A 27,587-nucleotide genomic window follows, 5' to 3' on the forward strand; every position below is an offset into this window, starting at 1 on the left:
ATGTAACTGTTGATTTTTTATTGCTCCTTTTAATCCTATCAGTTTTTGCTTCACATATCTTGCAGGTCTGTTCCATACACACTTAGAATTGTTAAATACATCTTATTGGTAGATTGACCCTTTTATCATTATACAATATCCCTCCCTTTCTGTGGGAGAATAACTCTTTATTCTGAGGTCTCTCTGTTATTAATATAGCTACTCCTGCTTTCCCTTTATTCATGTTTACAGGATATATATATTTCTAATCCTTTATTTTAAACCAACCTATATACTTGAAATGTGTTTCTTACAAACAGCATATAGTTGGGTCATGTTTTCAATACACTCCGTCTCCAACTTTATCTGTTGTTTTCTGTTTGTTCTCCATTTCTCATTTCTTTTTCTTGCCTTTTTCTCTTTCCTGCATATTTGGAATTTCATTTTGATTTACCTATAATGTTTTTTAAAATATATCTTTGTACAGTTTTTGTAGGAGTGGCTGTAGTAATTACACCATATATTCATGACTCATCAAAGTCTGTAAGTGTTACTGTTTTACTAATTCAATACGGAGAAGGCAATGGCAAGCCACTCCAGTACTATTGCCTAGAAAATCCCATGGATGGAGGAGCCTGGTAGGCTGCAGTCCATGGGGTCGCTAAGGGTCAGACATGACTGAGCGACTTCACTTTTCACTTTCACACATTGGAGAAGGAAATGGCAACCCACTCCAGTGTTCTTGCCTGGAGAATCCCAGGGACGGGGGAGCCTGGGGCTTCTGTCTATGGGGTCACACAGAGTCGGACACGACTGCAGTGACTTAGCAGCAACAGAAGCCTTACCTCCCTTTACGTGTCTAAGCCTTCCTTTTTCATAATGCAGTTGTCTTAAATATTTCTTCTAATACATTTAGAACCATATCAGTATTATAATTTTCACTTAATCATTAAAAAATTTAGAAAAATCAAGAGAAAAAGGAAAACCTATTATATTTACCCATGTTGCTTACCATATTCTTTATTTTTTCCTTTCCTTTCTATTTAGAAAAATTCCTTTGCCATTTTTTTAGGGTAGGTCTGTCTACTGGCAACAAATCCCCTTGGTTTTTCTTCCCCTGAGAGTGTCTTGATTTCCCCTTCATTCTTGAAGGGATATTTTTTACTGGATGTAGAAATCTGTTGACAAGCTTTTTTCCTTCAGCGCTTGTAAAATACTGTGCCACTTCCTTCTGGCCTCCATGTTTTCTGATGACATATTAATTTTCATTCTAATTGTTTCTCCCCTTCAGTTAATATCATTTTTCTTTGGCTGATTTCTAGAATTTTTGTATTTAGTTTTCTGAAGTTTACTTATGATGAGAATTTCAGTACTTTTTTAGACTTGCCTTTTTTCTCCTTTCCTCCTTAACATTAATGCTAGGGGTTTTGTTATTGTACTTAGTTTCCTAAAGCTCTATATTTTATTTTTATTTTATTTTTTAGTCTATTTTATTTCTATTGCTCAAATTGGGAAGTTTCTATTGTTTTGTCTTTCATTAATTCTTTCCTGGTGTCCTGTACTCTCCTGTTAAATCCATCTACTGAGCTGTTTTGTTTCCATTACCATTATTTTTCAACTGTAAAATTCCTTTTCAGTTCTTCTTTATATCTTCTCTTTCTTTGCAAGGTCTTTATATTTCTTTGCTGAGACTTTTTATTTTTTCATTTATTTTAAGCATGCCTGTAATTGCTCATGGAAGCATTTTAGTCATGGCTGCTTTAGAATCTTTGTCAGATAATCCTTACATCTCTGTCATCTTAGTGTTGTCATCTGTTGATTGTCTTTTACGCATTTGGTTTGAGGTCTTCCTGGTTCTTGGTATGACAAATGATTTTTCACATGAAATCTAGATATTTTTGTATTGTTATATTATTCTCTTTTAACTGGGGTAGCTTTTAAAAACCCATTCTAACAGAGGAAAGAAGAAGGGTGAGGGTGCTACCTCATTACTGCCTTGCCATTGCCAAGTGGATTCAATCTCCACCAGTTTTCTCAGTCTTTGTTGACACCTGAAGGGAGACACCCTGGGAGAGGCTCTCCAGGTGGTCTCTATTGACAACATGGTCTGGGTGGTCTCATCACTGCTGGATGATGTTGAAAGTCTTGACTCTCCACTCGGCCTCTTCTGACAGTCCATCAGTGGAGAGACGTTGGGGTACCAGGTAACTGCCAGGTAGAAACTCAGGCTCCCCACCTGGTTTCCACTGACACTGCAGGGAAACCTCATTTCAGGCCGGTGGAAATAAAACTCCTAGCTCTTTACTTGACTTTTTCTTGTTTTAAATGATTGTATATTTTTCTTTATTAGAATGATCACAAGAATGACACGTAACACTGTCCTTCTGATAGAGTATTTATATCTGACCTGTTGTCCTTCTCTGTATCACCATTTTTGTGAGGATGGAAATCTAGGCTGTCCACTTCTTTGATGGCACAGGTGGGGTTGGGGGCCACTTTTTTTCTTTGGTGTTGACTGAAGTAAAATACTTAGTATCTTAAAGTTTTCTGGTTTGCTCGACTGCCCATTTCCTGGTTCTTTGACTAGAGAGAGCAGGATTTTGTTCGTTTTTTGTTGTCTGCACTGTTGGCACTTCCAATTTGTTGGTTTCTTCAGTTCCAAATCTGTGATATATGAAGAAAAAGAAAATTCAAGGAACTCACCTTCATGTCATTCCTTGGGTCCCAATGTTCCTAGTTGGTCTGTCTTCTCTCCATCTTTCAGAGTCTTCTTATATTTATTTTATATGTATGTTGTCCAGGGTTTCTAGTTGTATTAGTGGAAAGAATAGGGGAAAGTATATCTACTTGATATTCCCAGAAACAGAAGTTCTCCTTGGCTGATGTTAATCAGTTCCTTCTGTGGGACGTTGAACCATGTTCCTATGTTCCTATTTATTGACTAAGGGCACACTCCAAACAACTCAACTGTCTGGAGCCATGGGCTATATCTGAGTACTGACATTTCCTGGAAACTAAAATATTAAACCACATACTCCAACAGCATGTTAGGAGAATATTCTTTGTTCAAGAATGTTTTATTCAAAGAGCAAGGATATGACTGTATCATCATGTCAAAGGAGAAAATCCATGTGATCATTCTATAAATGCAAAGATATGCAATTGATAGACTTCAACAGTCTTTCTGAAAAAAATTCTTAATAAAATAGAAGTCAATTAATACTTCCTTTAAACAATTAAAAGATGTATCTCAGACTTCCCTGGTGGTCCAGAATAATTTGCCTGCCAACGCAGGAAACAGGTTCAATCGCTGGTCTGGAAAAATCTCACATGCCATGGGGCAACTGAGCCCTTGTGCCACAACTCCTGAGCTCATACTCTAAAGCCCGCAAGCTGCAACTATGAAACCCACGCACCTAGAGCCCATGCTCTGCAACAAGAGAAATCACCACAATGAGAAGCTTGCACATCGCAACGGAGAATAGCCCCCACTTGCCACAACAAGAGAAAGCCCTCACACAGCAATGAAGACCCAGCACAGCCAAAAAAGATAATAAACAGGTAAATAAAATAACTCCAATCAAATCAACATCACAGTTAGTAATAAAACATGAGAATCTCTTCCACTAAAATTAGGTCATGCAATCACTTCTGTTATTTAAACTTGTTTTGGGAGTACTAGCCAATGAAGTAGGCATGAACAGGATATAAGTAACAATGTCTGGCAACTATATTCTCGTTTTCATCTCCTCCTACACTTTTTCTTCAGAGCTGACATTCACTATAGGATTGCATAGTTCATTCTCTAGCCTCAACAGTTTTTTGATTTTTTTTTCACTCCAAATGCTTCATCATTCAAGTGATAGGAGTTGTGAGAGTCACATATATACTTTGTATTCCTAATACTGTGAAAACAATAGGTACTCAGTGAATATTTTCAGATGCATAATACAAAATGTGGTGTTAAAGTTTTAATTAATTTGTATATATCACATACACCCTGGAAGGTAAATCAATAATTTTGTCTTATTAAGGTTTGTTCAGAATCTAATACTTCGTGATTCCATAGTAAATATTTGACATCAGTTTTTGTGATGAGCTCAAAATATAAGAATCCTTTGGATATTCTAAAATATTCTCAAAATTTGATGATACATATGCCATCAAAATGAAGCTTGAGTAACCTGAAAAATCATGTGAAGTACTCAACTGCAATTTCACTTTATAATTGTCACTCTAACTTCTAACTTGCCTCACGACTGTCTAAAACATGAAAACAGAATATATGGCTTGCCCTTTCACCCACTCCTATGGTTTCTAAATTGAGCTTAAAATGGTATGCAAAAGGTTAACCAAGACACTAATTTTCTAGGTTAAAGTACTTCAATTAAATTGTCCTTCTCCACAGATTTATAGTGCAACCGCATACACATCTGACACTCCAGTTTAGCTGTGATGATAAATTATAAATCGCCCTGCAACTAATCTGAGATCCTTTGATCAAAATCAACGTGAAAACATTTTTTTTTACGAAAAATCAAATTTAAAATGTACCTCTGTTCCAGAGTGTTTATCCCTGATAACATCCAACTGTCTCGTAAATAGTTCTAATACAGCGTTGTAGACCAGTTCATACTGTTGCTGAAGAGCATCGCAAACCGGAACAAATGAAAATAAACAAAAACTTGGTGAACTAACAGAATCTCAGGAGTATGAACACCAATGAAATCCTAGTATAGCAAACCTGAAACATTAGTTTAATGATAGTGCCTTATGTCTGTGCAGCCCATGTCAGGTTTCAAAGCATTTTTTGGATGCTAGAAACAGCTAAATATTTGATCTACCTTTAGCTAATATACAAGGACCTTGCAGTACACTTTTTATATTCTAAACCCACTTTCTTATTTATCTTTCCTTCCACTATCCTCCCTCTAATTTTGTTTGCTTACACTTTAAAATTTTCATCCCAGGGACTTCCCTGGAGGTCCAGTGTTTAAGACTCTGCTCTTCCATTGCAAGGGGCACAGGTTTGATCCCTTGTGGGGAAACTAAAATTCTGCATGACACATGGCCATAAAAAAATTGTTTTTTATTTCATTCCCGATGCATTTTTGGGGGGTAATTCATCTCTTCTGGGAAAAGGTAGATTAATGTTGTTGATGGCTAATAGATATTTTCAATATGACTCTCACAGTTGATCTATAAAGTAGCTAGGTTGTTAACTCTGTTTATGATTTGTCTGAGATCATTCAGAAGTAATTTCAATGTCTTGGGTTAATACCTGAACTTTTGACTCTTAGTTTAGTGCATTTGGATCAAGCTGCTGAAATTCTGTCTTAGCAAAGATACCAACAAAAAGAAGACCACTAAATAGAGTTCAGAAATTTGTGGTTATAAAGGAATTCCACTGCAGAGAAATGAGACCGCTATAATTACAGGTTTATGGATTTTTACTACCTTGTTTTTGCCTCTCTACCTGCTCAAGCACTTGATTTTTGGACCTATTTTTCATCTAAATAGGCCTATTCAGGTTTTTCAATGACACTTCACACAATCGTATACAAATAAAATATAACTTTTGCCAAAAATAATTGTAGCAGGAGAATAGTGCAGAGTCTGTATCATCCAACACAGCCATTGACCCACTCTTCAATTTTTTTCTAAAGAAGACAGGAAAATCAGACAGGAAGCACTCATCTGGTTACAGTGCTATTTCCTGGTTAGAGCAGTATCAGAAAAAGCAGCTACAGCAGGTAGGTTATTTGTCCAAATAGTTGTTGATAATGCCAAAATGTGAAAGTTAACTTAAAACTATGTCAGCTGTCTTCCAACTCTTACATATAGGCCTGAAATGGACTTTTTCTGAAATAATGTATGGCTTTATTTATTGATTCAGTAATACACTTTAATGTTATACAATTAGGTTGCATACTTCGTGGAATCTTTATACATCTACATGGATTGGTCTTCTCTTAAGTCTGACAGCCTTAAACCAGCCAATGCTTTCATTTCACATAAACTTTCCTCCCTAAAGGTTGAATATAGAAAACACCTACAGTCATACACATGAAAAAGAATTCTCGTTTTCCACTGACTATTAGTGGAAAACCTGTGTGGGCCAAACAGAAGGTTTATATTATAATAGCTCTTAATTTTTTCCCTTTGATTTAGAACTTTTACATAAAAACATCTAAAGTGTCATTGTCAATTGTTTTACTTCTAAACCTGTGTTCAAGTTCATTTGTAAGTGCTTTAAACGCTGCTGCTGCTTAGTCACTTCAGTCGTATCTGACTCTGTGCGACCCCATAGACAGCAGCCCACCAGGCTCCTCCGTCCGTGGGATTTGCCAGGCAAGAGTACTGGAGTGGGTTGCCATTGCCTTCTCCAGCTTTAAACCCTAGAGTCTTACTATTTCAGCAATAAGAAATAGTTCTAACAAACTATGCAAAAATGTGCTGTGTGCTTAGTTGCTTCAGTCGTGTCCAACTCTTTGTGACCCTATGGACTGTAGACCACCAGGCTCCTCTGTCCATGGGATTTTCCCGGCAAGTATACTGGAGTGGTTTGCCACTCCCTCCTCCAGGGCATCTTCCCAACCCAGGGATTTCTTGCTTTGTTCACAGATTGTTTATCCCTGAGTCATCAGAGATGCCCATGAAAAAAGTCTCTTACCTAAAAAAAACCAATGACTGTTTGATGAAAGAAAGAATGGGCGAATGCTAAACTCTATCTTAAAGATGGAGACCATTTAGAAATATAGGTAAAATTATTGGTGTCGAAATATGGATAAAATATGGATGTTGGGCTTCCCTGGTGGCTCAGATAGTAAAGAAGCTGCCTGCAATACAGGAGACCCAGGTTCAATCCCTGGGATGGGAAGGTCCTCTGGAGAAGGGAATAGTCACCCGTTCCAGTATTCTTGCCTGGAGAATTCCATGGATAGAGAAGCCTGGCAGGAGAATTAAGAAGTCCATGAGATCTCAAAGAGTCAGACACGACTGAGTGCATTAACACATACATGGGTGCTGAAATATTATAGAATGTGAGAGATTTCAGCTGGGAATGTTTCACCTAAGAGGTAGAATGTGAACTGGAGAAGAGAGAACAGGTGGAAAGCATTTCTTATGGAATGAATAGGTATGAGCACTCTGGGGTGGGTTAATCATATACTATGATACACATATAATCATATATATAATATTATTGTAATTATGGAGTTTAAATTTTTTTTTAATATGCATACAATAAGGACCAGGAAAAACTATATAAGAATAGTAACAGTGACTCTCTCTTTGGATAATGGATGATTTTTTAATTTTTTATTATTTTCTAAAATGAAGAAAATAATATAATTCTCCAGATTCTGTTACCACCTCCTGAAGATGAAATTACAAATCTCTAGTTTTGTATGGTTTCAGAAATGAATTACCACCACAAAATTTCAGGTTAACCTGACCCAGCTATTTCTTTCCAATAGGTCAAATAGTTTGTAAATTTTTTTAAATATCCTTTGTAAGAAATATTATATTGCTTTCTTAATATTTTCTGAACAGACAATAAAATACAAGGAATGAAAGGAATTTGGTCCAGGGCAAGGGATACAGGAAAAATATTAGGCTATTCAGAGTTAGAGGAAGTGGAAATGGACCAAAACCCTTGATAGTAAAGCAGTCAGCTATTTTTGGATGCCTTGCTGTTACTAAATAAAGAGATGGAACCAGACTCAGACATGTTATATTATTCACCATAATCCATACCTGAGTTTGAACTAATGAAGGCCTCTGCGTTCGCATTTCCTGGATCAAACTAAAAACACTGAAGTTCTCAGGAACTATCTATCAAATAAAATGAAAAAATATCTTACTCCTTTGTTCCTATCTAGAAAAAAAGAATGCACTTTTAAAACTAATGAGGTTTTTCATCACTTGCACCATTACTTAGAGCCTATGAAATACTGGAGAAACTCTTCAGAATGATTTCACATTGGGTGATCAAATGTCTGAAGTTAAAAATATAATGAGGGAACCCCCCACTCACACCAATTGACACATCATCAAAATGGAAAATTAATAAGGAAACACAAGTCTTATATGATACATTAGATGAGATGGATCTCATTGATATCTTCAGGACATTCCATCCAAATGTAGAAGAATACACCTTCTCAAGTGCACATGGAACATTCTCCAGGATAGACCACATCTTGGGTCACAAATCAAACCTCAGTAAATTAAAGAAAATTGAAACCATATCAAGCATCTTCTCTGACCACAACACTATGCGTGAAGATATCAATTACAAGAAAAATAACTGTAAAAAACACAAACATATGGAGATTAAACAACACGTTTCTAAATAACCAAGAGGTTACTGAAGAAATCAAAAAGGAAATTAAAAAGTTTCTAGAAACAAATGACAATGAAAACATGACAACTCAAAACTTACGGGATACAGTGAAAGCAGTTCTAAGAGGGAAGTTTATAGCAATACAATCCTACCTCAAGAAACAAGAAAAACATCGAATAGACAACCTAACTTTACACCTAAAACAACTGGAAAAAGAAGAACAAAGAAAACCCCCCAAAATTAGTAGAAGGAAAGAAATCATAAAGATCTGAGCAGAAATAAAAAGAAATGAAAGAAACAACAGTAAATGTTAATAAAACTAAAAGCTGGTTTTTTGAGAAGATAAACAAAATTGACAAGCCTTTAGCCAGACTCATCAACAAAATTAGAAATGAAAACGGAAAGGTTACAACAGACAATGCAGAAATACAAAGATTATAAGAGACTATTATGAACAACTATATGGCAATAAAATGGATAACTTGGAAGAAATGGACAGATTCTCAGAAAAATTCAATCTTCCAAGACTGAACCAGGAAGAAATATAAATTATTAACAACCCAATCACAAGCACTGAAATTGAAGCTGTGATAAAAAATCTCCTAAAAAACAAAAGCCCAGGACCAGATGACTTCACAGAAGAATTCCATCAAACATTTAGAGAAGAGCTAATGCCTAGCCTTCTAAAACTCTTCCAAAAAATTGCCAAGGAAGGAACACTTCCAAACTCATTCTATGAAGCCACTATCACCCTGATACCAAAACCAGACAAAGATAACACAAAAAAAGAAAACTATAGTCCAATATCACTGATGAACATAGATCCAAAATCCTCAACAAAATTTTAGCAAATAGAATTCAGCAACACATCAAAAAGCTCATACACCATGATCAAGTTGGGTTTATTCCAGGAACGCAAGGATTCTCCAATATACACAAATCAATCAATGTGATAAACTATATTAACAAATTGAAAGATGAAAACCATATTATAATCTCAATACATGCAGAAAAAGCCTTTGACAAAACTCAGCACCCATTTATGATTAAAAATCTTCAAAAAATGGGTATAGAAGACTACCTCAGCAGAGTAAAGGCCATATATGATAAGCCTACAGCAAACATTGTTTTCAATGGTGAAAAACTGAAAGTGTTCCCCCTAAGATCAGGAACAAGACAAGGGTGTCCACTTTCACCACTATTATTCAACATATTTCTGGAAGTCCTAGCTAGAGCAATCAGAGAAGAAAAAGAAATAAATCCAGATCAGAAAAGAAGTAAATCTCTCCCTGTTTTCAGATGACATGATACTGTACATAGAAAACCCTAAAGATAGTATCAGAAAATTCCTAGAATTAATCAGTGAATTTAGCAAGGTTGCAGGATACAAAATCAATACACAGAAATCACTTGCATTTCTATATACTAAAAATGAAAAAAAGAGAAATGAAAGAATCAATCCCATTCACCACTGAAACAAAAAGAATTAAATATCTAGGAATAAACTTACCTAAGGAAACAAAAGAACTGTACACAGGAAATTGTAAGACACTAATGAGAGAAATCAAAGATGACATAAACATGAAGAGATATTCCATGTTCCTCCGTAGGAAGAGTCAATATTGTGAAAATGACTATACTACCAAATGCAATCTACATATTCAATGCAACCCCTATCAAATTACCAATGGCATTTTTCACAGAACTATAACAAAAAATTTCACAATTCATATGGAAACACAAAAGACCCCGAATAGCCAAAGCAGTCTTGAGAAAGAAAAATGGAGCTGAAGGAATCAACCTTCCTGCCTTCAAATTATACTACAAAGCTACAGTCATCAACACACTATGGTACTGGCACAAAAACAGAAATATAGACCAATGGAACAAGATAGAAAGCCCAGAAATAAACCCATGCACCTATGGGTACCTTATTTTTGACAAAGGAGGCAAGAATATACAATGGGGCAAAGACAGCCTCTTCAATAAATGGTGCTGGGAAAACTGGACAGCTACATGTAAAAGAATGAAACTTCCTAACACCATACACAAAGATAAACTCAAAATGGATTAAAGACCTCAATATAAGACCAAAAACTATAAAACTCTTAGAGAAAAACATAAGCAGAACACTCGATGACATAAAGCAAGATCCTCTATGACCCACCTCCTAAAGTAACGGAAATAAAAACAAAAGTAAACAATTGGGACCTGATTAAACTTAAAAGCTTTTGCACAGCAAAGGAAACTCAAAGCAAGGTGAAAAGACAACCCTCAGAATGGGAGAAAATAATAGCAAATGAAACAACTTGGATTAATTTCCAAAATATACAAGCAGCTCATACAACTCAATGTCAGAAAAACAACCCAATCAAAAAGTGGGAAAAAGACCTAAACAGACAGTTCTCCAAAGGAGACATATAGATGGCTAATAAACACATGAAAAGGTGCTCAACATCACTCATTATTAGAGAAATGCAAATCAAAACTACTATGAGATACCACCTCACATCGGTCAGAATGGCCATCATCAAAAAGTCTACAAACAATAAATGCTGGAGAAAAGGGAATGCTCTTGCACTGTTGGTGGGAATGTAAATTGATACAGCCACTATGGAAGACAGTATGGAGATTCCTTAAAAAACTAGGAATAAAACCACCATATGACACAGCAATCCCACTCCTATGCGTATACCCTGAGGAAACCAAAATTGAAAGAGACACATGTATCTCATTGTTCACTGCAGCACTATTTACAATAGCTAGAACATGGAAGCAACCTAGATGTCCATCGACAGATAAATGGATAAAGCAGTTGTGACATATACACAATAGAATATTACTCAGCCATAAAAAGGAATGCCTTTAAGTCAGTTCTGATGAGGTGGATGAACCTAGAACCTATTATACAGAGTGAAGTGTAGAAAGAGAAAGATAAATATCATATTCTAATGCATATATATGCAATCTAGAAAAATGGTACTGAAGAACTTATTTACAGGGCAGTAATGGAGAAACAGACATAGAGAATAGACCTATGGACATGGGAAGAGGGGAAGCAAGGGTGAGATGTATGGAAAGAGTGACATGGAAACTTACGTTACCATATGTAAAATAGATAGCCAATAGGAATTTGCTGTATGGCTCAGGAAACTCAAACAGGGGCTTTGCGTCAATCTAGAGGGGTGGAGTGGGGCAGGAGATGGGAGAGAGGTTCGAAGGGAGGGGATATATGTATACCTATGGCTGATTCATGTTAAGGTTTGACAGAAAGCAGCAAAATTCTTAATGCAAGTTACCTAGCTAAAGGAAGGGTAACTGTGATTTAGGACAGTGGTTATCAAAACTACTTCTCTCCAGAAGCACCTGGAGAACTTGCTGGCCCCACCCACTCCAGAGTTTCTGCTTCAGTTCATCTGAGGTGGGGCCCAAAAGTTTGCGTTTCTAACGAATTCCCCAGGTGATACTGATGCTTCTTGTCTGGAGACCACATTTTGAGAACCACCAATTTAGGAACTAAGTTAATTGTCTGACAAAGCCAATCTACAAGTGAATATTCTAGAATCCTAAAGATAGATGTTTTGAAGAACCAGACAATTTCTAAGTCTGAAAGTAACAGGGTTAAGAAAATAGCAAGTGCCTATTGAGAAAAACTCACCCCATCTTTTAGCAACATCCATGTGTAATCAATAGCACAGAGAACACCAGTCCTTCCACAACCAGCGCTGAAATGAAAGATCAGAGTAGCATGTATAGTTGCAGAGAGTGGATCGTAGCTGAAAAATTTCACCAGCAGGTTTGAGGAAGAAGAAATCTAGAGACCATGAAACTGTTAAACCCTACCATTTCCCGGAACACCTTTTTCAGTTGCCACAGATTACACTAAGCCTCAGGACAGGTCTTAGGCAAGTTCTCACAGCAAAACATCTCTAGAGCTGTGCTGTTCACAAGTAATTTACCAGAAAAAAAAAAAATCATTAATTCTCAGGTTGAATTTATCAAAGTCTCTTCTATTGACCTTCCTCTTTCAATCATTCTCATTTTTAAACTTGATTCCTTTCTGACTGACTGGAAAAAATAAGCCTCAAATTAGGAACCTACATCTATGTAGGGTTTAAATTCCAGCGAAGTCAGTCTTCTTTTGGTTAAAAGCAGGAGTCCTGGCCTGAGTGTGACACTTGGTTTATTCTGGGGAGAAGGTTCATACAACAGCATCGTACCTGCAGTGAATGCATATGGGAACACTGTTATCATCTTGGTAACAACGCACATCCCAAATAAGCTCAAGAATAGGGTCTATAGATGAAGGCACATCATGGTCCGGCCAATTCTTATAATGGAACTGATAGATGGTTCGAGTTTCCTATAAACATAACCAGGATAAAAGGAGAGTTCAAGATTAGCATGTCACCTCATTCTATCACAAGATTACTCTGTCTTATGAAGTAGCATCTTTATCTTTTCTGCGATTTATGGGATCTTCTTCCCTACAGAGCACATGCCCTGTAAGAATAATTATAAGTAATTTCAGGTCACTCACTGTTGGCCTGTTCCTATCTACTCACAAGAGAAGGTAGATGTGAAAATGGTCCAAACCAGAGCTCCCCAACTGGTATCCTATACTTGAGTCACAGGCAGGGTGAGGTACTAAATCCCTTTGCCTTAGAGAAACAGAGGAGTTGAGCTTTCAAGTTGGTTCCCAGCCTCTATTCACCCTAGAAATAATATCATTTTATATGTGGGCCATTGGTGTGAAATAGGTTGGGGAACACAGATTACACCAAAGGTCTCTTTTGGATTGTATGGTCTATCCAGAACATTAAAGGCCCTTCCATCCCCTATTATATGTCCAGACTGCATCATATACATGTTCATTTACTTACCTGGTCTCTGTAGGCTTTGAGTTTACCTTTAGTGTTCTATACTTACACTATTGAACTTGGCTTTTAGAGTCCTGATTGTATAATCAGATTTTCTATTTTCAGCTTCCTAAGAAGTAAATCAAAATATTATTATTTTGATTTATTATTATTTCAAAGTATTAGTTATTAAGACTAATATTAAAAAACTACTCTCTATAAAGTAGGTTCTGGAGTATCTGCTCAGCCATAATGGAAATAGACATCATACTTACACAGGATATGGAGAAAGGACCAAGTTGCAGTTGAGTGTCTGCTGGTTCAGCCCAGTAGCGCTCACATTTTTTCTGTTGCACAAAGCAAAAGGTGGTGATTTCCTTCCATATATTCTAGTCTTTCCTGGACAGTGAAACCCTATCCCCCATTCAGAAGCAAATTCAGCTGTGTCCTTTACCCTAGGTTAGGAATTTCTAATGCCCTTGGACTTCAACACAAGTCTGAATTTTCCAAAGATGGGAAAACAAACCTTAAAGGATATACAAATTTAAGACTTCCTGGAAGTCTCAAAAAGTAGAAATAGGGATCTGACATTTCAGTATTTCAAAAGGATTAAAACAAAGCTACACAAGCTAACTGAAACCCCAAGTTCCCTTGGTTTTAATTGGAATTGTATCAATTCAGAATGGCAACAGGTTCAAAGAGTGTTGTTCAATAGAAATATAATATGAGCTACATATATAATTAAGATTTTTCTAATAGCCACGTTCAAAAATGAAAAAAATAGTAGGTTAATTGTTATATCTTAGCCCAATAAATAAAAATGTTTTCAAGTTGTAATCAATCCAAAATGGTTATTAGATTATTTGATATTTTTAAGCTGTCTTCAAAATCTAGTATATATTTTATATTTAAAGCACATTTCAATTGCTATGCTAAATTTTTATTGGAAATATTTTATATCCATTTAGGTTTCGTAAAATCTATGGTTGAAAAAGATTCACATACCCAAGTTGTTCCAAATCAGGTTTTCCAATAACTGAATTGAATATCATTCTTTAAATTTAAATGCATTAAGATAGGCTAACTGAGTTCCTCAGCCACACCAGTCATATTTCAAGTGCTCACCAGCCATATATGGTTAGTGAAGGCCATGCCAAGTGGCACAAAGGGAGCTCTGACAGTCTAAAATGTCTGATTAATAACAACAGAAAAATGAATTGTTATTTTAAAAAGTATACTTTATTTTTATTTTAAAACACAGGGGAAATGGGCAAAAGAGGTTCTCACGGGTTTAAAAAAAAGCCTTGAGAATCATTTGGCATTCCCAAACTGAAGACTAGGAAGATGAGCATAAATGTCTACCAAGTTACAGTTAAGGAAACTTTTGCTACCAAGTTTCCCCCTTCTTTTTCTTTTTTCCTTTAGGTTTACTAAACAGCAACTCACCTTTCCCATTTCGAACTCCATGCACGCCATAACAATGATCTAGGGCGATCAATTAGAGACTTAAACACTGTTACAGTTAGAAAAGCAGTTAATACATGAATCCCAGAGTCCAAAAGTGTCATTCTTTTTTTTTGTTTTGTCTTATAACCAAAAAAGAAATCCTAATAAATTATAAAATGTTGCTCCTACTCTTCTTTCTCTGTCCTCACTTCCCTTTTCTCTATTCAAATCAATAAATTCTTGTTAACAAATGAGACTGTCAGAAAGAGAACTTTTGTTTCTCTGAACAATAGTGACTTTGTGATTTTGACTAAAAGTTGCCTGAACACCAAAATTCTAGCAACTGACCCCAAAAAGCAATGATTCTGATACATAGGAAACCTCACTTATCCTGCCACCCAATCCCCCACATCTCTAAGAACTAGAGAATATAGTAACAAAAGCAACTCTGCACTTACCAGGATGCTATATTCCCAAATCATCCTCCAGAAGTCCAGGACAGTTGTAGGCAAAGGTCCCTGGGTGGCAATATAAGTCTTGGGTCCATAAACTCCCTAAAGGGGAACAGAAGTTACATGGGGTAACTACAAAAAACATACTCTTCTTCTTGTCTAGTTTTCCTCCACCCTCACCCCACCCCCATTTTTTTAAGTACCTAGAGAAATACAGAATATTCAATGTACCTTAATGAAGTTGGCATTGATGTAGCTGGAATCCTCATCAGAGGTTATCATGAACAGTTCTACTAGGCTATGGTCATCTATAACACAAAAGAAAGACTAAGAAGGTTTGGTCAGAGGGCTTCTGTAGGTCTGGAACTAGTACTGTGAACAGTGGACGCTCATAAGTGATTGAAGAGTGAATGAATGAATGGTCTTTTGCAGTCATATACAGTACAAACTGATTTGTCAAAGCCATGATCCAGGGTTAGGAACAGCAACCAGTGGGTAAAAAGAGACAAGATGATTGAATTAGGAAAAAGGTACAAGTTTAAAGGGAGAAATGAAACTTACAGGGCAAAATATCCTTGTATCTGTTTTTCTTGATATTCTTGGGCCTCTCAGCCACAGTTGTGGGATAGGTTTTATCTGCCTTATACTTGGCAGACAGTCTTTTCAGCATCTGTAATAAAATCACAATAATTCAATCATCCTAGGGAAAAGAGGCAAGAAGCTATCTCTAGAGAGCTTTCCTTCCCCTCTGCCCAAATACTCCACTTCAGCTGTTTTAACTTCCCTGGTGGCTCAGACCGTAAAGAATCTGCCTGCAGTGCAGGAGACCCAGGTTTGATCCCGGGGTTAGGAAGATCCCCTGGAGAAGGGAATGGCTACCTACTCCAGTATTCTTGCCTGGAGAATCCCACGGACAGAGGAGTCTGGCAGGTTACAGTCCATGGGGTTGTAAAGAGACAGACACAACTGAACAACTAACACACACTCACACATAGTATCCTCTAGGGCTGGTTCCATTCACAAGGGAGCCCAGAGCATAAGGACAACAAGGTTCAGTGACATTTGGAGAAGTGAAAGGATCACACTTAAGGCAACTGAGCTACAAATAGAAAAAACTTAGAGGTGAAACTAATGAGTATTTTTTTAAAAATAATATCTTCTGAACACAGATTTTGTGTTCCATCCAGAGTCAGATAGTAAACGTTTGACTGACTTTCTTTACAGCTATTCAGTTCAGTTCAGTCGCTCAGTCGTGTCCGACTCTCCGCGACCCCATGAATCACAGCACGCCAGGCCTCCCTGTCCATCACCAACTCCCGGAGTACACTCAAACTCATGTCCACAGAGTCGGTGATGCCATCCAGCCATCTCACGACCAAGATAGTCACGATAACGTGATCACTGACCTAGAGCCAGACATCTTGGAATGTGAAATCAAGTGGGCCTTAGAAAGCATCACTACTAACAAAGCTAGTGGAGGTGATGGAATTCCAGTTGAGCTATTTCAAGTCTTGAAAGATGATACTGTGAAAGTGCTGCACTCAATATGCCAGCAGATTTGGAAAACTCAGCAGTGGCCACAGGACTGGAAGAGGTCAGTCTTCATTCCAATCCCAAAGAAAGGCAATGCCAAAGAATGCTCAAGCTACCGCACAATTGCACTCATCTCACACGCTAGTAAAGTCATGCTCAAAATTCTCCAAGCCAGGCTTCAGCAGTATGTAAACCGTGAACTCCCAGATGTTCAAGCAGGTTTTAGAAAAGGCAGAGGCACCAGAGATCAAATTGCCAACATCCGCTGGATCATGGAGAAAGCAAGAGAGTTTCAGAAAAACATCTATTTCTGCTTCATTGACTATGCCAAAGCCTTTGACTGTGTCGATCACAATAAACTGTGGAACATTCTGAAAGAGATGGGAATCCCAGACCACCTGACCTGCCTCTTGAGAAACCTGTATGCAGGTCAGGAAGCAACAGTTAGAACTGGACATGGAACAACAGACTGGTTCCAAATAGGAAAAGGTGTACGTCAAGGTTGTATATTGTCACCTTGCTTATTTAACTTATATGCAGAGTACATCATGAGGAATGCTGGGCTGGAAGAAGCACAAGCTGGAATCAAGATTGCTGGGAGAAATATCAATAACCTCAGATATGCAGATGACACTACCCTAATGGCAGAAAGTGAAGAGGAACTCAAAAGCCTCTTGATGAAAGTGAAAGAGGAGAGTGAAAAGGTTGGCTTGAAGCTCAACATTCAGAAAACAAAGATCATGGCATCTGGTCCCATCACTTCATGGGAAATAGATGGAAAAACAGTGGAAACAGTGTCAGACTTTATTTTTTTGGGCTCCAGAATCACTGCAGATGCTGATTGCAGCCATGAAATTAAAAGACGCTTGCTCCTTGGAAGAAAAGTTATGACCAACCTTGATAGTATATTAAAAAGCAGAGACATTACTTTGCCAACCAAGGTCCGTCTAGTCAAGGCAATGGTTTTTCCCGTGGTCATGTATGGATGTGAGAATTGGACTGTGAAGAAAGCTGATCGCCAAAGAATCGATGCTTTTGAACTGTGGTGTTGGAGAAGACTCTTGAGAGTCCCTTATACTGCAAGGAGATCCAACCAGTCCATTCTGAAGGAGATCAATCCTGGATGTTCATTGGAGGGACTGATGCTAAAGCTGAAACTGCAATACTTTGGCCACCTCATGCGACGAGTTGACTCACTGGAAAAGACTCTGATGCTGGGAAAGGTTGGGGGCGGGAGGAGAAGGGGACGACGGAGAATGAGATGGCTGGATGGCATCACCGACTCTGTGGACATGAGTTTGAGTGTACTCCGGGAGTTGGTGATGGACTTTTACAGGACTATTTTAAGTAGAAATGGAGCTTAAGATGAATACCATCTCTCTACTTAGCAAAATTTCCAAGATTTCAGTCCCCAAAGCAGTCATTCTTTTATATAACCTAAACTTCAAGCCCACTCCTCAACCAAACATGAATCTTTAAATAGTATCATATTTCATTTGTAGACTATGATCTGAGTCAGTCAGAGGATAGCATAATATGGTTGAAAAAGGCAGTGAAGTGTGTCCTTAAAAGTATCTCCTTATTCTCCGTTTTAAAGATGAGGAAACTGAGGTGCAGAGAAATAAGTGCCCCAAGATCACAAAACTACCAAACACAGTGTTCAGAAATCTAAACTGAGGTAGCCTAGAACTGGAGTCAGCGCTTAACCTGTATTGTGACCTGTATTCCATGACTAAAGGCAGTCATGGGAAATGTGTGGGCATCTGTATTGTTAACCAGCCTTGTGATTGATTCCAGTGTATATTTTTGAGATGGGCGCAGTACTGGCTGAATGAAGTTGGGCAAGTTATTTAATCTTGTCTCAGTTGCTTTTTAAGTAAAATGGGAGGATATTTGTCTTAGAGCTGTGAGTGAATTAAATGAGTTATCATATGTGCGGCACTCGTACAGAGTACCTGTTTAATAAAGAAAAGGTATTGTTACTAAAACAATAAATAAATAAAATTATTCTCACTTGCCAATATTATAGTACAGAGTGAAATTTTGGGTCAGAAGAGATGATAGTTCCTCTTTAGCTCCTTCTGATGAATCAACTTCATCCCAGATCTTAACTCATTATGACTCAAACAAACTTCATTTAGTAGATCTGAAACCTTTATTGACTGTTACTCAGTTTGAGAAAGACAAGGGAAAAACATCTGTGGTAGCTAATAAATATTTATTGAGTTGAACTGCAGAAAATAATTTTCATTATTTACCCACTATTTAATGATGACTTGGTCACGTGAAGATTATTATTTACTTCCTACAGGTCAGATCCCTCAGCATCTTCTCAGTCTTCATTCTCTTTAACTTAACTTCCTTCTTGAAATTTCCTCCTCCCTTTGCCCTTATTAGTCTATATCACTTTGGTTCTCCTCTTTCTTTTCTGACTTCTCTCTCCCTCTTCACATTCTGTCTTAATGCCTGTATGCCTGCTTCTGTCTTCTAATTGTTAATTGTCCAACACTCCAAAGTTAAGTCCTCAACTCTCTGCTCTTCTCACTAAGTACATTTGCTTAGAAACATCATCTTAGAAGACATACCAATGTTTTTAAAAATGTATCTAAGTGATTCACATTGAATTATAATTCCAACCCCTATTGGATAACTTTTAAATTTTTTCATTGAGATTTGATTACTAATTTCCAGTCCTGAATTTCCAACCATGTTCTAGACATTGCCACTTAGATGTCTCAAACTGAGCACATCCCAAACTAAAATCCTCACTGTCCTTACTGTAATTGCCAACAGCACCATCTTTATCCCAGGCAACCGTACTCTAGAAACAGAGAGTTACTTTCGGTTCCCCACTTCCCAGTTCCCACCTCTAATTCAGTTGAAAATGTAAATGATTCTTTCCATGCAATATCTTGTATCAGCCTTTCTTCCTATGTTCCTCAGTTCAGTTCAGTTCAGTCGCTCAGTCATGTCCAACTCTCCGCGACCCCATGAATCACAGCACGGCAGGCCTCCCTGTCCATCACCAACTCCCGGAGTTCACTCAAACTCATGTCCACAGAGTCGGTGATGCCATCCAGCCATCTCATTCTCTGTCATCCCCTTCTCCTCCTGCCCCCAATCCCTCCCAGCATCAGAGTCTTTTCCAGTGAGTCAACTCGTCTCATGAGGTGGCCAAAGTATTGGAGATTCAGCTTTAGCATCAGTCCTTCCAATGATCACCCAGGATTGATCTCCCCTAGAATGGACTGGTTGGATCTCCTTGCAGTCCAAGGGACTCTCAAGAGTCTTCTCCAACACCACAGTTCAAAAGCATCAATTCTTCGGCGATCAGTTTTCTTCACAGTCGAACTCTCACATCCATACATGACCACGGGAAAAACCATAGCCTTGACTAGACAGACTTTTGTTGGCAGAGTAATGTCTCTGCTTTTTAATATACTATCAAGGTTGGTCATAACTTTCCTTCCAAGGAGTAAGCGTCTTTTAATTTCATGGCTGCAATCAGCATCTGCAGTGATTTTGGAGCCCCCAAAAATAAAGTCTGACACTGTTTCCACTAGAGATAACTTAATTCAGGCTTTAAAGCTTAAACTGTTACTGTTGCTTCTGAACTCATCTTCACACCTTTCTCTTTCCCCATTCAAATCTATTAGGTATAATTATCCTAACTTAATCTTACTAAAGTATTGCTTTCCTTATCTCTCTCATGCTAAAAACTACTTCAGCTAATCTCTCTTACTACTAGAAGAAAAGAAAAACTCCTTAGCCGGGTTTTTCTGATTCTCCTCAGTTGGATCCCAAGTTAATTTTCCCATATTCCCTACTGTCCTATAGTTAATGAGTCTCCCAAAGATTGATTTCTAAGTTCTTTCAAGATTGTACAAACTGATGTTACTGACAATTATATGTAACATCACTTCTTTAAAACTATGGGTTTCCTTTCCTTTCTCATAAAAATTTATACACCCAGTACTGCTTCTGCTTTTCTCACCCATGATTATGGACTATTTTTTTCCACAGGTTAAACTAATAGATAACAATAAGGAAATAGAAAAAGAAAATTTCTCGTGTGACTGGCAATAAGAAAAAAAACTTTAAAAGAAGGAAATCACTGTTTTACTTAATTGTTTATATTTCATATAGAGTTTTCACATAATTATGATGAGTATCTATATGTAAGAGTTTACCTAAGGACACTAATAACTAAGTCATTTAAAAAAATGGGTGAGAAAGGGAGAATCTAAAAAAGGGAATGATGACAGAGAGACAGAGATAAGAGAGGTAGGTGAAAATAAAAATTTGTTCCAACAAATCATCCAAATTCATCATTAGATTTCAAAATTAGCTCAGGGTAACTTGATAGCTGAGTCTGCAAGGAAAGGAAAAAAGTTGGGGTCATGAGAGATTTGTTAGCTGGGACTTTATTATACAACAAATTATCAAATATCTTGAATCTAATTAAACTGATTCCAAATAAACAGATCATTAGTCATTATAACACCTCAGAGTATAGAAGAGTATGCTTTTCCCAAATAACAATGACAAATGGAACAGAGAGCCACTGTCTGCTTATCTGCTAGACCACAGATGCCAGCATGTATTTTTCTAATGACCATTTTTTTCTGTTTCTAGAGTTAAATCAGACACAGGCAACCTATATAAAAGCAGATATATAGCCACTTGTTAAATCCTAGTTTCTTACCATGGTTTGAATTCTTGTGAGTTTTCAGAATTGAATTTAGGAAGAGGGATGCTGAAATGATCTTTATACAGCATATTTTTACATCAAGATGGATGAAAGTGGGCTAGTTTCAGAATTTAAGCATGTAACATAAATACATGAAAGACTATAAAATATTTCCAACTTATGCCAATATCCAAGTTATATACTAATTTTCAGCTCTCTCTGATCTTGTGCACCTTTATTATGATAATTTTCAACTAGCCATTGATTCCAAGGCTGCTGAAAAGATGTCAAATCCCAGAGAAGCTCATTCATTCTAAAACTCTCTAGAACAGTTTATACCGTTATATTTTTTTACTGTTTTTGTTGGTCTTGCTTTGCTTACTTGTGGAATGCTTTCCAGGGAGAATGCCATAGCCAAAGTTCTTTTTGAAAGGTATGCCTGAATTAATTTGGCAAAATTTCACAAATAAAAGTTTTATGTGTGTGTAATGTATTATTGTTTAGCTGTCTTGATTGCTATCTTCAACAATGGGAGAGAATGGATTTTTTTAAATTAATTTTTTATTGAAGGATAATTGCTTTATAGAATTTTGCTGTTTTCTGTCAAACCTCAGCATGAAACAGCCATAGGTATACGTATATCCCCTCCCTTTTGAACCTCCCTCCCGTCTTCCTCCCCACCCCACCCCTCTAGATTGAGACAAAGCCCCTGTTTGAGTTTCCTGAGCCATACAACAAATTCCTATTGGCTATCTATTTTACATATGGTAATGTAAGTTTCCATGTCACTCTTTCCATTCATCTCACCCTCTCCTCCCCTCTCCCCATGTCCATAGGTCTATTCTCTCTGTCTGTTTCTCCATTACTGCCCTGTAAGTAAATTCTTCAGTATCATTTTTCTAAATTACATATATGATATGATATTTATGATAAATGCATTAGAATATGATATTTATCTTTCTCTTTCTGACTCACTTCACTCTGTATAATAGGTTCTAGGTTCATCCACCTCATCAGAACTGACTCAAAGGCATTCCTTTTTATGGCTGAGTGATGGCAGAAGAATCGATGCTTTTGAACTGTGGTGTTGGAGAAGACTCTTGAGAGTCCCTTATACTGCAAGGAGATCCAACCAGTCCATTCTAAAGGAGATCAATCCTGGATGTTCATTGGAGGGACTGATGCTAAAGCTGAAACTGCAATACTTTGGCCACCTCATGCGACGAGTTGACTCACTGGAAAAGACTCTGATGCTGGGAAAAGTTGGGGGCGGGAGGAGAAGGGGACGACGGAGAATGAGATGGCTGGATGGCATCACTGACTCTGTGGACATGAGTTTGAGTGAACTCCGGGAGTTGGTGATGGACAGGGAGGCCTGGCGTGCTGTGATTCGTGGGGTCGTGGAGAGTCGGACACGACTGAGCGACTGAACTGAACTGAACTGAATATTCTATTGTGTATATGTCACAACTGCTTTATCCATTTATCTGTCGATGGACATCTAGGTTGCTTCCATGTTCTAGCTATTGTAAATAGTGCTGCAGTGAACAATGAGATACATGTGTCTCTTTCAATTTTGGTTTCCTCAGGGTATATGCGTAGGAGTGGGATTGCTGTGTCATATGGTGGTTTTATTCCTAGTTTTTTAAGGAATCTCCATACTGTCTTCCATAGTGGCTGTATCAATTTACATTCCCACCAACAGTGCAAGAGCATTCCCTTTTCTCCAGCATTTATTGTTTGTAGACTTTTTGATGATGGCCATTCTGACCGATGTGAGGTGGTATCTCATAGTAGTTTTGATTTGCATTTCTCTAATAATGAGTGATGTTGAGCACCTTTTCATGTGTTTATTAGCCATCTATATGTCTCCTTTGGAGAACTGTCTGTTTAGGTCTTTTTCCCACTTTTTGATTGGGTTGTTTTTCTGACATTGAGTTGTATGAGCTGCTTGTATATTTTGGAAATTAATCCAAGTTGTTTCATTTGCTATTATTTTCTCCCATTCTGAGGGTTGTCTTTTCACCTTGCTGTGAGTTTCCTTTGCTGTGCAAAAGCTTTTAAGTTTAATCAGGTCCCACTTGTTTACTTCTGTTTTTATTTCCGTTACTTTAGGAGGTGGGTCATAGAGGATCTTGCTTTGATTTATGTCATCGAGTGTTCTGCCTATGTTTTCCTCTAAGAGAATGGATTTTTATTTCCTACTCTGTTCCTTCTCCCAGAGTTATCTGGCTGGATGACAAATGAAGACATTCTTTTAGCAAAACATCACATAGGAAATACCTCTAGTACTGTTAATTTGGAAAGTGCGAAAGATTTTTTTTTCAGATGTCTTACCTAAAGGTCAGACTGCTGTGAAGGTCTTCTTCTCACTCCCCTTCTCTCTCTGCTAGACCCCCCAGGCACCAGCACCCCACCAGGAAATAAAGCAGAGCCGACTCAGGACAGAGAACTAATAAACCTCACAAGAATAAGAGAAAATCTGAAAGGTGGAAGGAAAAGAGTATAATGGAGAAAGCAGGGCCATGAAGGTGGGTTGGGTTGGGGGAGAAAAGAGAGGTTGAAGGGAAAAAGTATTTCTCTACCAACCGCAAAGTGGATATGAGTTCCCTAAAGGCAGCACCAATGAGAGAAATCAGGGAATGAAGAAAAGCTGCTGATAGAATAAAGAAAAGGGGCTTCCTGAGTCCTGATCGTTTGGAATGTTGTGCATATGCTTGATAAGCTAAAAGTATGATGATTTGGTTTGTGGACTATACCCCTTTCCTTTCTTTTCTTTTTTTTCTGAATAATTTTTTAATCTTTATTTATTTATTTGGCTGTGCTGGGTCTTAGTTGCAGCATGCGGGATTTTCCATCTTCGTTGCACTATGCGGGATCTTTAGTTGGGGCATTTGAACTCTCAGTTGTGGCATGTGGGATCTAGTTCCCTGACCAGGGATCGAACCTAGGCCCTCTGCATTGGGAGCATGGAGTCTTAAACACTGAACCACCAGGGAAGTCCCCCCATTTCAAGGCAGGAAAACAGAACTGAGGTCCTGGCTATGAAATTATGGAAATCAGAACTGAATCTATTGCATGCATGCTCTTTTTCATTGACTAGAAAAGCAATTGCTAGTAAATGAATCAACATCACTCTCAAAAGAGAACAGGAAGAAAGAAGAAAGCACAAGACTGCATTTGGTGTTCACACTCTCTGCCTTGGAGGACTACACTGTTGTATAGAAAACAGAGCATAAGTTACAGCTGGGTGTGGGGAAAAATCAGCCTTGGCCCTCCTGAGCTAGGCAGAAGAGGGGACTCAAAGTTGAAGTGTCTCCAGAGCTTCTTAAAGTAGTTCTTCAGCGCCTTTCAATGGCAAGCGAGTATTATCTATTCCAAGCCTCCAACAGGATAGAGACAGCATGAATGCAAAGGAATGGAATTAGGAGCTCAGGCCTCTACGTCCAGCAAACAAGGCTACCACTAGTAGGCACGGGGAATAAGACTGAACTGGCCCTGAGTGTGCATGCAATCATCTTCAACTAGACAGGCAAACTTACGGGGATCGTGTTGCCACCCATTAGGTAAGTGAGCAAGTGGGTAAGCAGTAGCTAAACTGGGGTGAGTAAACAAAGAGTTTCAACTTTATATCAATAAAATGTAAGGATATGGCAAAAAGAAATGCATTTAAATATATTTTAAATGTCCAGTGAATAACTTTAAACGTGGGACTAGATGGTTCTACGTGGGACTGGAGGCTGAAGATGGAACTGGGAGAAACTAGCTTTACGGATAATATGATATATTTATTCTAGTGGAAGCACTAAAAAAAACTGCACCTTAATGGGTACAATGGAGTAGGAAATGGCAACTCACTCCATGATTCTTGCCTGGAAAATTCCATGGAGAGAGCAGCCTGGCGGGCTACAGTCCATAGTGTTGGAGACAGTCGGACACAACTGAGGGACTGAGCACAATGGGTACAAAAGTCAGGAAAAGCTGATGTTTGTTCAAGTGATAGGCCGAGTCATATAAATGAGTCATTTCAACTCAACAGATGTTTGCGCACTTGCTATGCAGGAGGTACTGTGTTCACGACTGCTTGGCTAGTATTGTTATAAATAAATACAGAACTAGGATGTATCTATATCTTCTCTATAGAGCTAAGATGTATCCAGGTCTTCTCTGGTCTGTCTGTGATTAAAGTCTTCACAAGTTGCTACAACACCGACCTGACTTCTAGTGCATTATAAACTGACACTGGCACTTGACCTTCAGGACTGGATATCTTCTTTCTGTTAGAGTTCATTGAATGCTTCATATTTAATAAATGTCTTTGTATTAATAAATTCCATATTTACCTTTTCTACAAAAGCACCTCATATCCAGGAAGCATAAAATTCTTTTTTTTTTTTTTTGCTTTTTATTGTTTAAATGGAACCCAACAATACTAAAGGAAAAATTTTAATATAGATTTTTAAAGTAAAAAGTAAAACATATGTACTGCAGAAATTTTAGAATATTCAGAACCCATAAAAATATGATTAAAAATCACCTTATCTATAACCCTCAGAGTTAATTATTCTTAATATTTTGAAATATTACATTCCAGTCTTTTATTCACATGTGTGTAATGACGATGGGCTCATACTGCACATAGTGTTTTGTAACTTGCTCTCTTTACTTAACAGTTTGCATTCTTCTACATTATTTGTGGGCCTCCCTGGTGGCTTAAATATTAAAGAATCCACCTGCAGACTCTTCTATTGTATGAGATGCAACATAAGTTACTTAACCCATTCCTTTATACTCTTGGATATTTAAGTTGCTTTCAATCTTCCTAAACAATCCAACAATATTACAATAGGTGGCCAGAATCAGTATAAATATCTTTCATTATTTCCTTCACATGAATTCTTTGGAGTGTTCAACGAATTTGCCTGTTTTGAAGGCTTTTTATCCTTATTACAAAATATACATCAGAACCAGTATACAAATTTTGCCTCCAGAAAGTTATAACAGCAATGTTTGAGATCAGTATACCAGTCATGTAGAAGACTGCATAATTCTAAATGCTGACCAACATAAAGATTATGATGTTTTAAGTATAGATGCATTTGGTAGGTAAAGTGTTATTAGTTGTATTTTATGTTATTTGAATTTCCCTTTGCAGTGTCTTCTCTCCAAAACAGTTTTAGAAGGAAGAAAATACACTGTTATCGCATCACCCTACCTATATGAAAATGTGTTCCTGTTTCTGTATTCACATCCATTCTTTGAACAAATACGTACAGACATCCAACAAATTCATATATGCATATTTAGCACACTTGTCATTCTCTAAACTCACTTTTTCCACATGATCATACTTTTTTCTTAACACGTGCTTTTTAAATCAGGATGCCTCAACTACCTCCAATGTAGAAAAGAAAAAAGCATCTAAGGAGTTTTAACCATAAAGGAACGCATCAAATTGACCAGCATGAAACATATAACCAAGCCTTAACCCATATTTAACACAATGGCTGAAAAGCACATGTAATAAAACCACAGTTGGTTGTAGTAGTTGACCAAAGTGAATACCTATTCCCTTGTAAATTATCATTGATCGGATTAAAAAAATACATTAAAGGAAGAGGATGATCCTCATTACGTTTAGAAGAAGGAAAATAAAGTCACTAGTGTTCAGAAAACAGTGGTGAACAGCATCCTGAGGGTTCACACAAAGAGATTAAGTCTCTTTGAGGTCACAGTTGAGGTCACTAAAATCACCATGCTCATCAAGCAGCTTTCTTACTATTATTGGCTTCTCATGTAAGTTTCTCTCCAAATTCAGAGAATATGGTGGCCAGTCAATGCAAACTTCTATTTTGACAATAATTTTTCTCAACCCAAAATTAGTAAATTGGCATTCTTATTTTTGGTGAATTTCATATGTATTTGCCTGATTTTGATCAACTCTCAGTGTACTGAAAAAATTGATTTTTTAGACCAACAAAGCTAAAGTTGAGACACTGAACTATGGTGACTCAAAATATTTAATACTACCCTAAGTGACTACTTGGTCTCTCTCAGTGCACTCTGTGATCACAACAGTAATTGCATATATTAAACCTTGGCAGAATTCATAAAAATGGGACTTCAGTGGTCTAGTGGTTAAGACCGTGCTTCTACAGCAGGGGGCATGGGTTTGATCCCTGGTCAAGGAAGCTCTGCCTGCCAGTGTGGTGTAAAAAAATGCTTTTAAAAAGAATTCATAAAAATGATTACAAAAAATTAAGACCCAGCTACATGCAACT

General features: G+C 37.5%; 1 protein-coding gene and 1 long non-coding RNA gene across 3 annotated transcripts in view; one reads left to right on the forward strand and one right to left on the reverse strand.

Annotated features, from left to right (window-relative positions):
- The window catches only part of LOC148778093 (uncharacterized), an 84,003-nt gene that overhangs the window by 35,502 nt on the left and 20,914 nt on the right, over positions 1 to 27,587 (forward strand). The gene's annotated exons all lie outside the window — the stretch shown is intronic.
- Positions 1 to 27,587, reverse strand: part of PTPN22 (protein tyrosine phosphatase non-receptor type 22) — a 67,358-nt gene that overhangs the window by 32,198 nt on the left and 7,573 nt on the right. The window contains exons 2-11 of one of the 2 annotated variants that reach the window (XM_055402968.2): positions 15,645 to 15,753; positions 15,315 to 15,391; positions 15,090 to 15,185; positions 14,632 to 14,670; positions 13,461 to 13,532; positions 13,256 to 13,315; positions 12,547 to 12,689; positions 11,985 to 12,051; positions 7,738 to 7,815; positions 4,534 to 4,620 (exon numbers count right to left, since the gene is read on the reverse strand). In XM_055402968.2, the coding sequence (XP_055258943.1) occupies positions 4,534 to 4,620; positions 7,738 to 7,815; positions 11,985 to 12,051; positions 12,547 to 12,689; positions 13,256 to 13,315; positions 13,461 to 13,532; positions 14,632 to 14,670; positions 15,090 to 15,185; positions 15,315 to 15,391; positions 15,645 to 15,753 (828 nt within the window). The remainder of the gene's footprint in view (positions 1 to 4,533; positions 4,621 to 7,737; positions 7,816 to 11,984; positions 12,052 to 12,546; positions 12,690 to 13,255; positions 13,316 to 13,460; positions 13,533 to 14,631; positions 14,671 to 15,089; positions 15,186 to 15,314; positions 15,392 to 15,644; positions 15,754 to 27,587) is intronic. The other variant, XM_088835593.1, reaches the window with a different exon arrangement.

This window comes from Moschus berezovskii, chromosome 4, assembly GCF_049115385.1.
Source record: "Moschus berezovskii isolate FMDL1 chromosome 4, NW_MosBer_1.0, whole genome shotgun sequence".
Classification (NCBI taxonomy): domain Eukaryota; kingdom Metazoa; phylum Chordata; class Mammalia; order Artiodactyla; family Moschidae; genus Moschus; species Moschus berezovskii.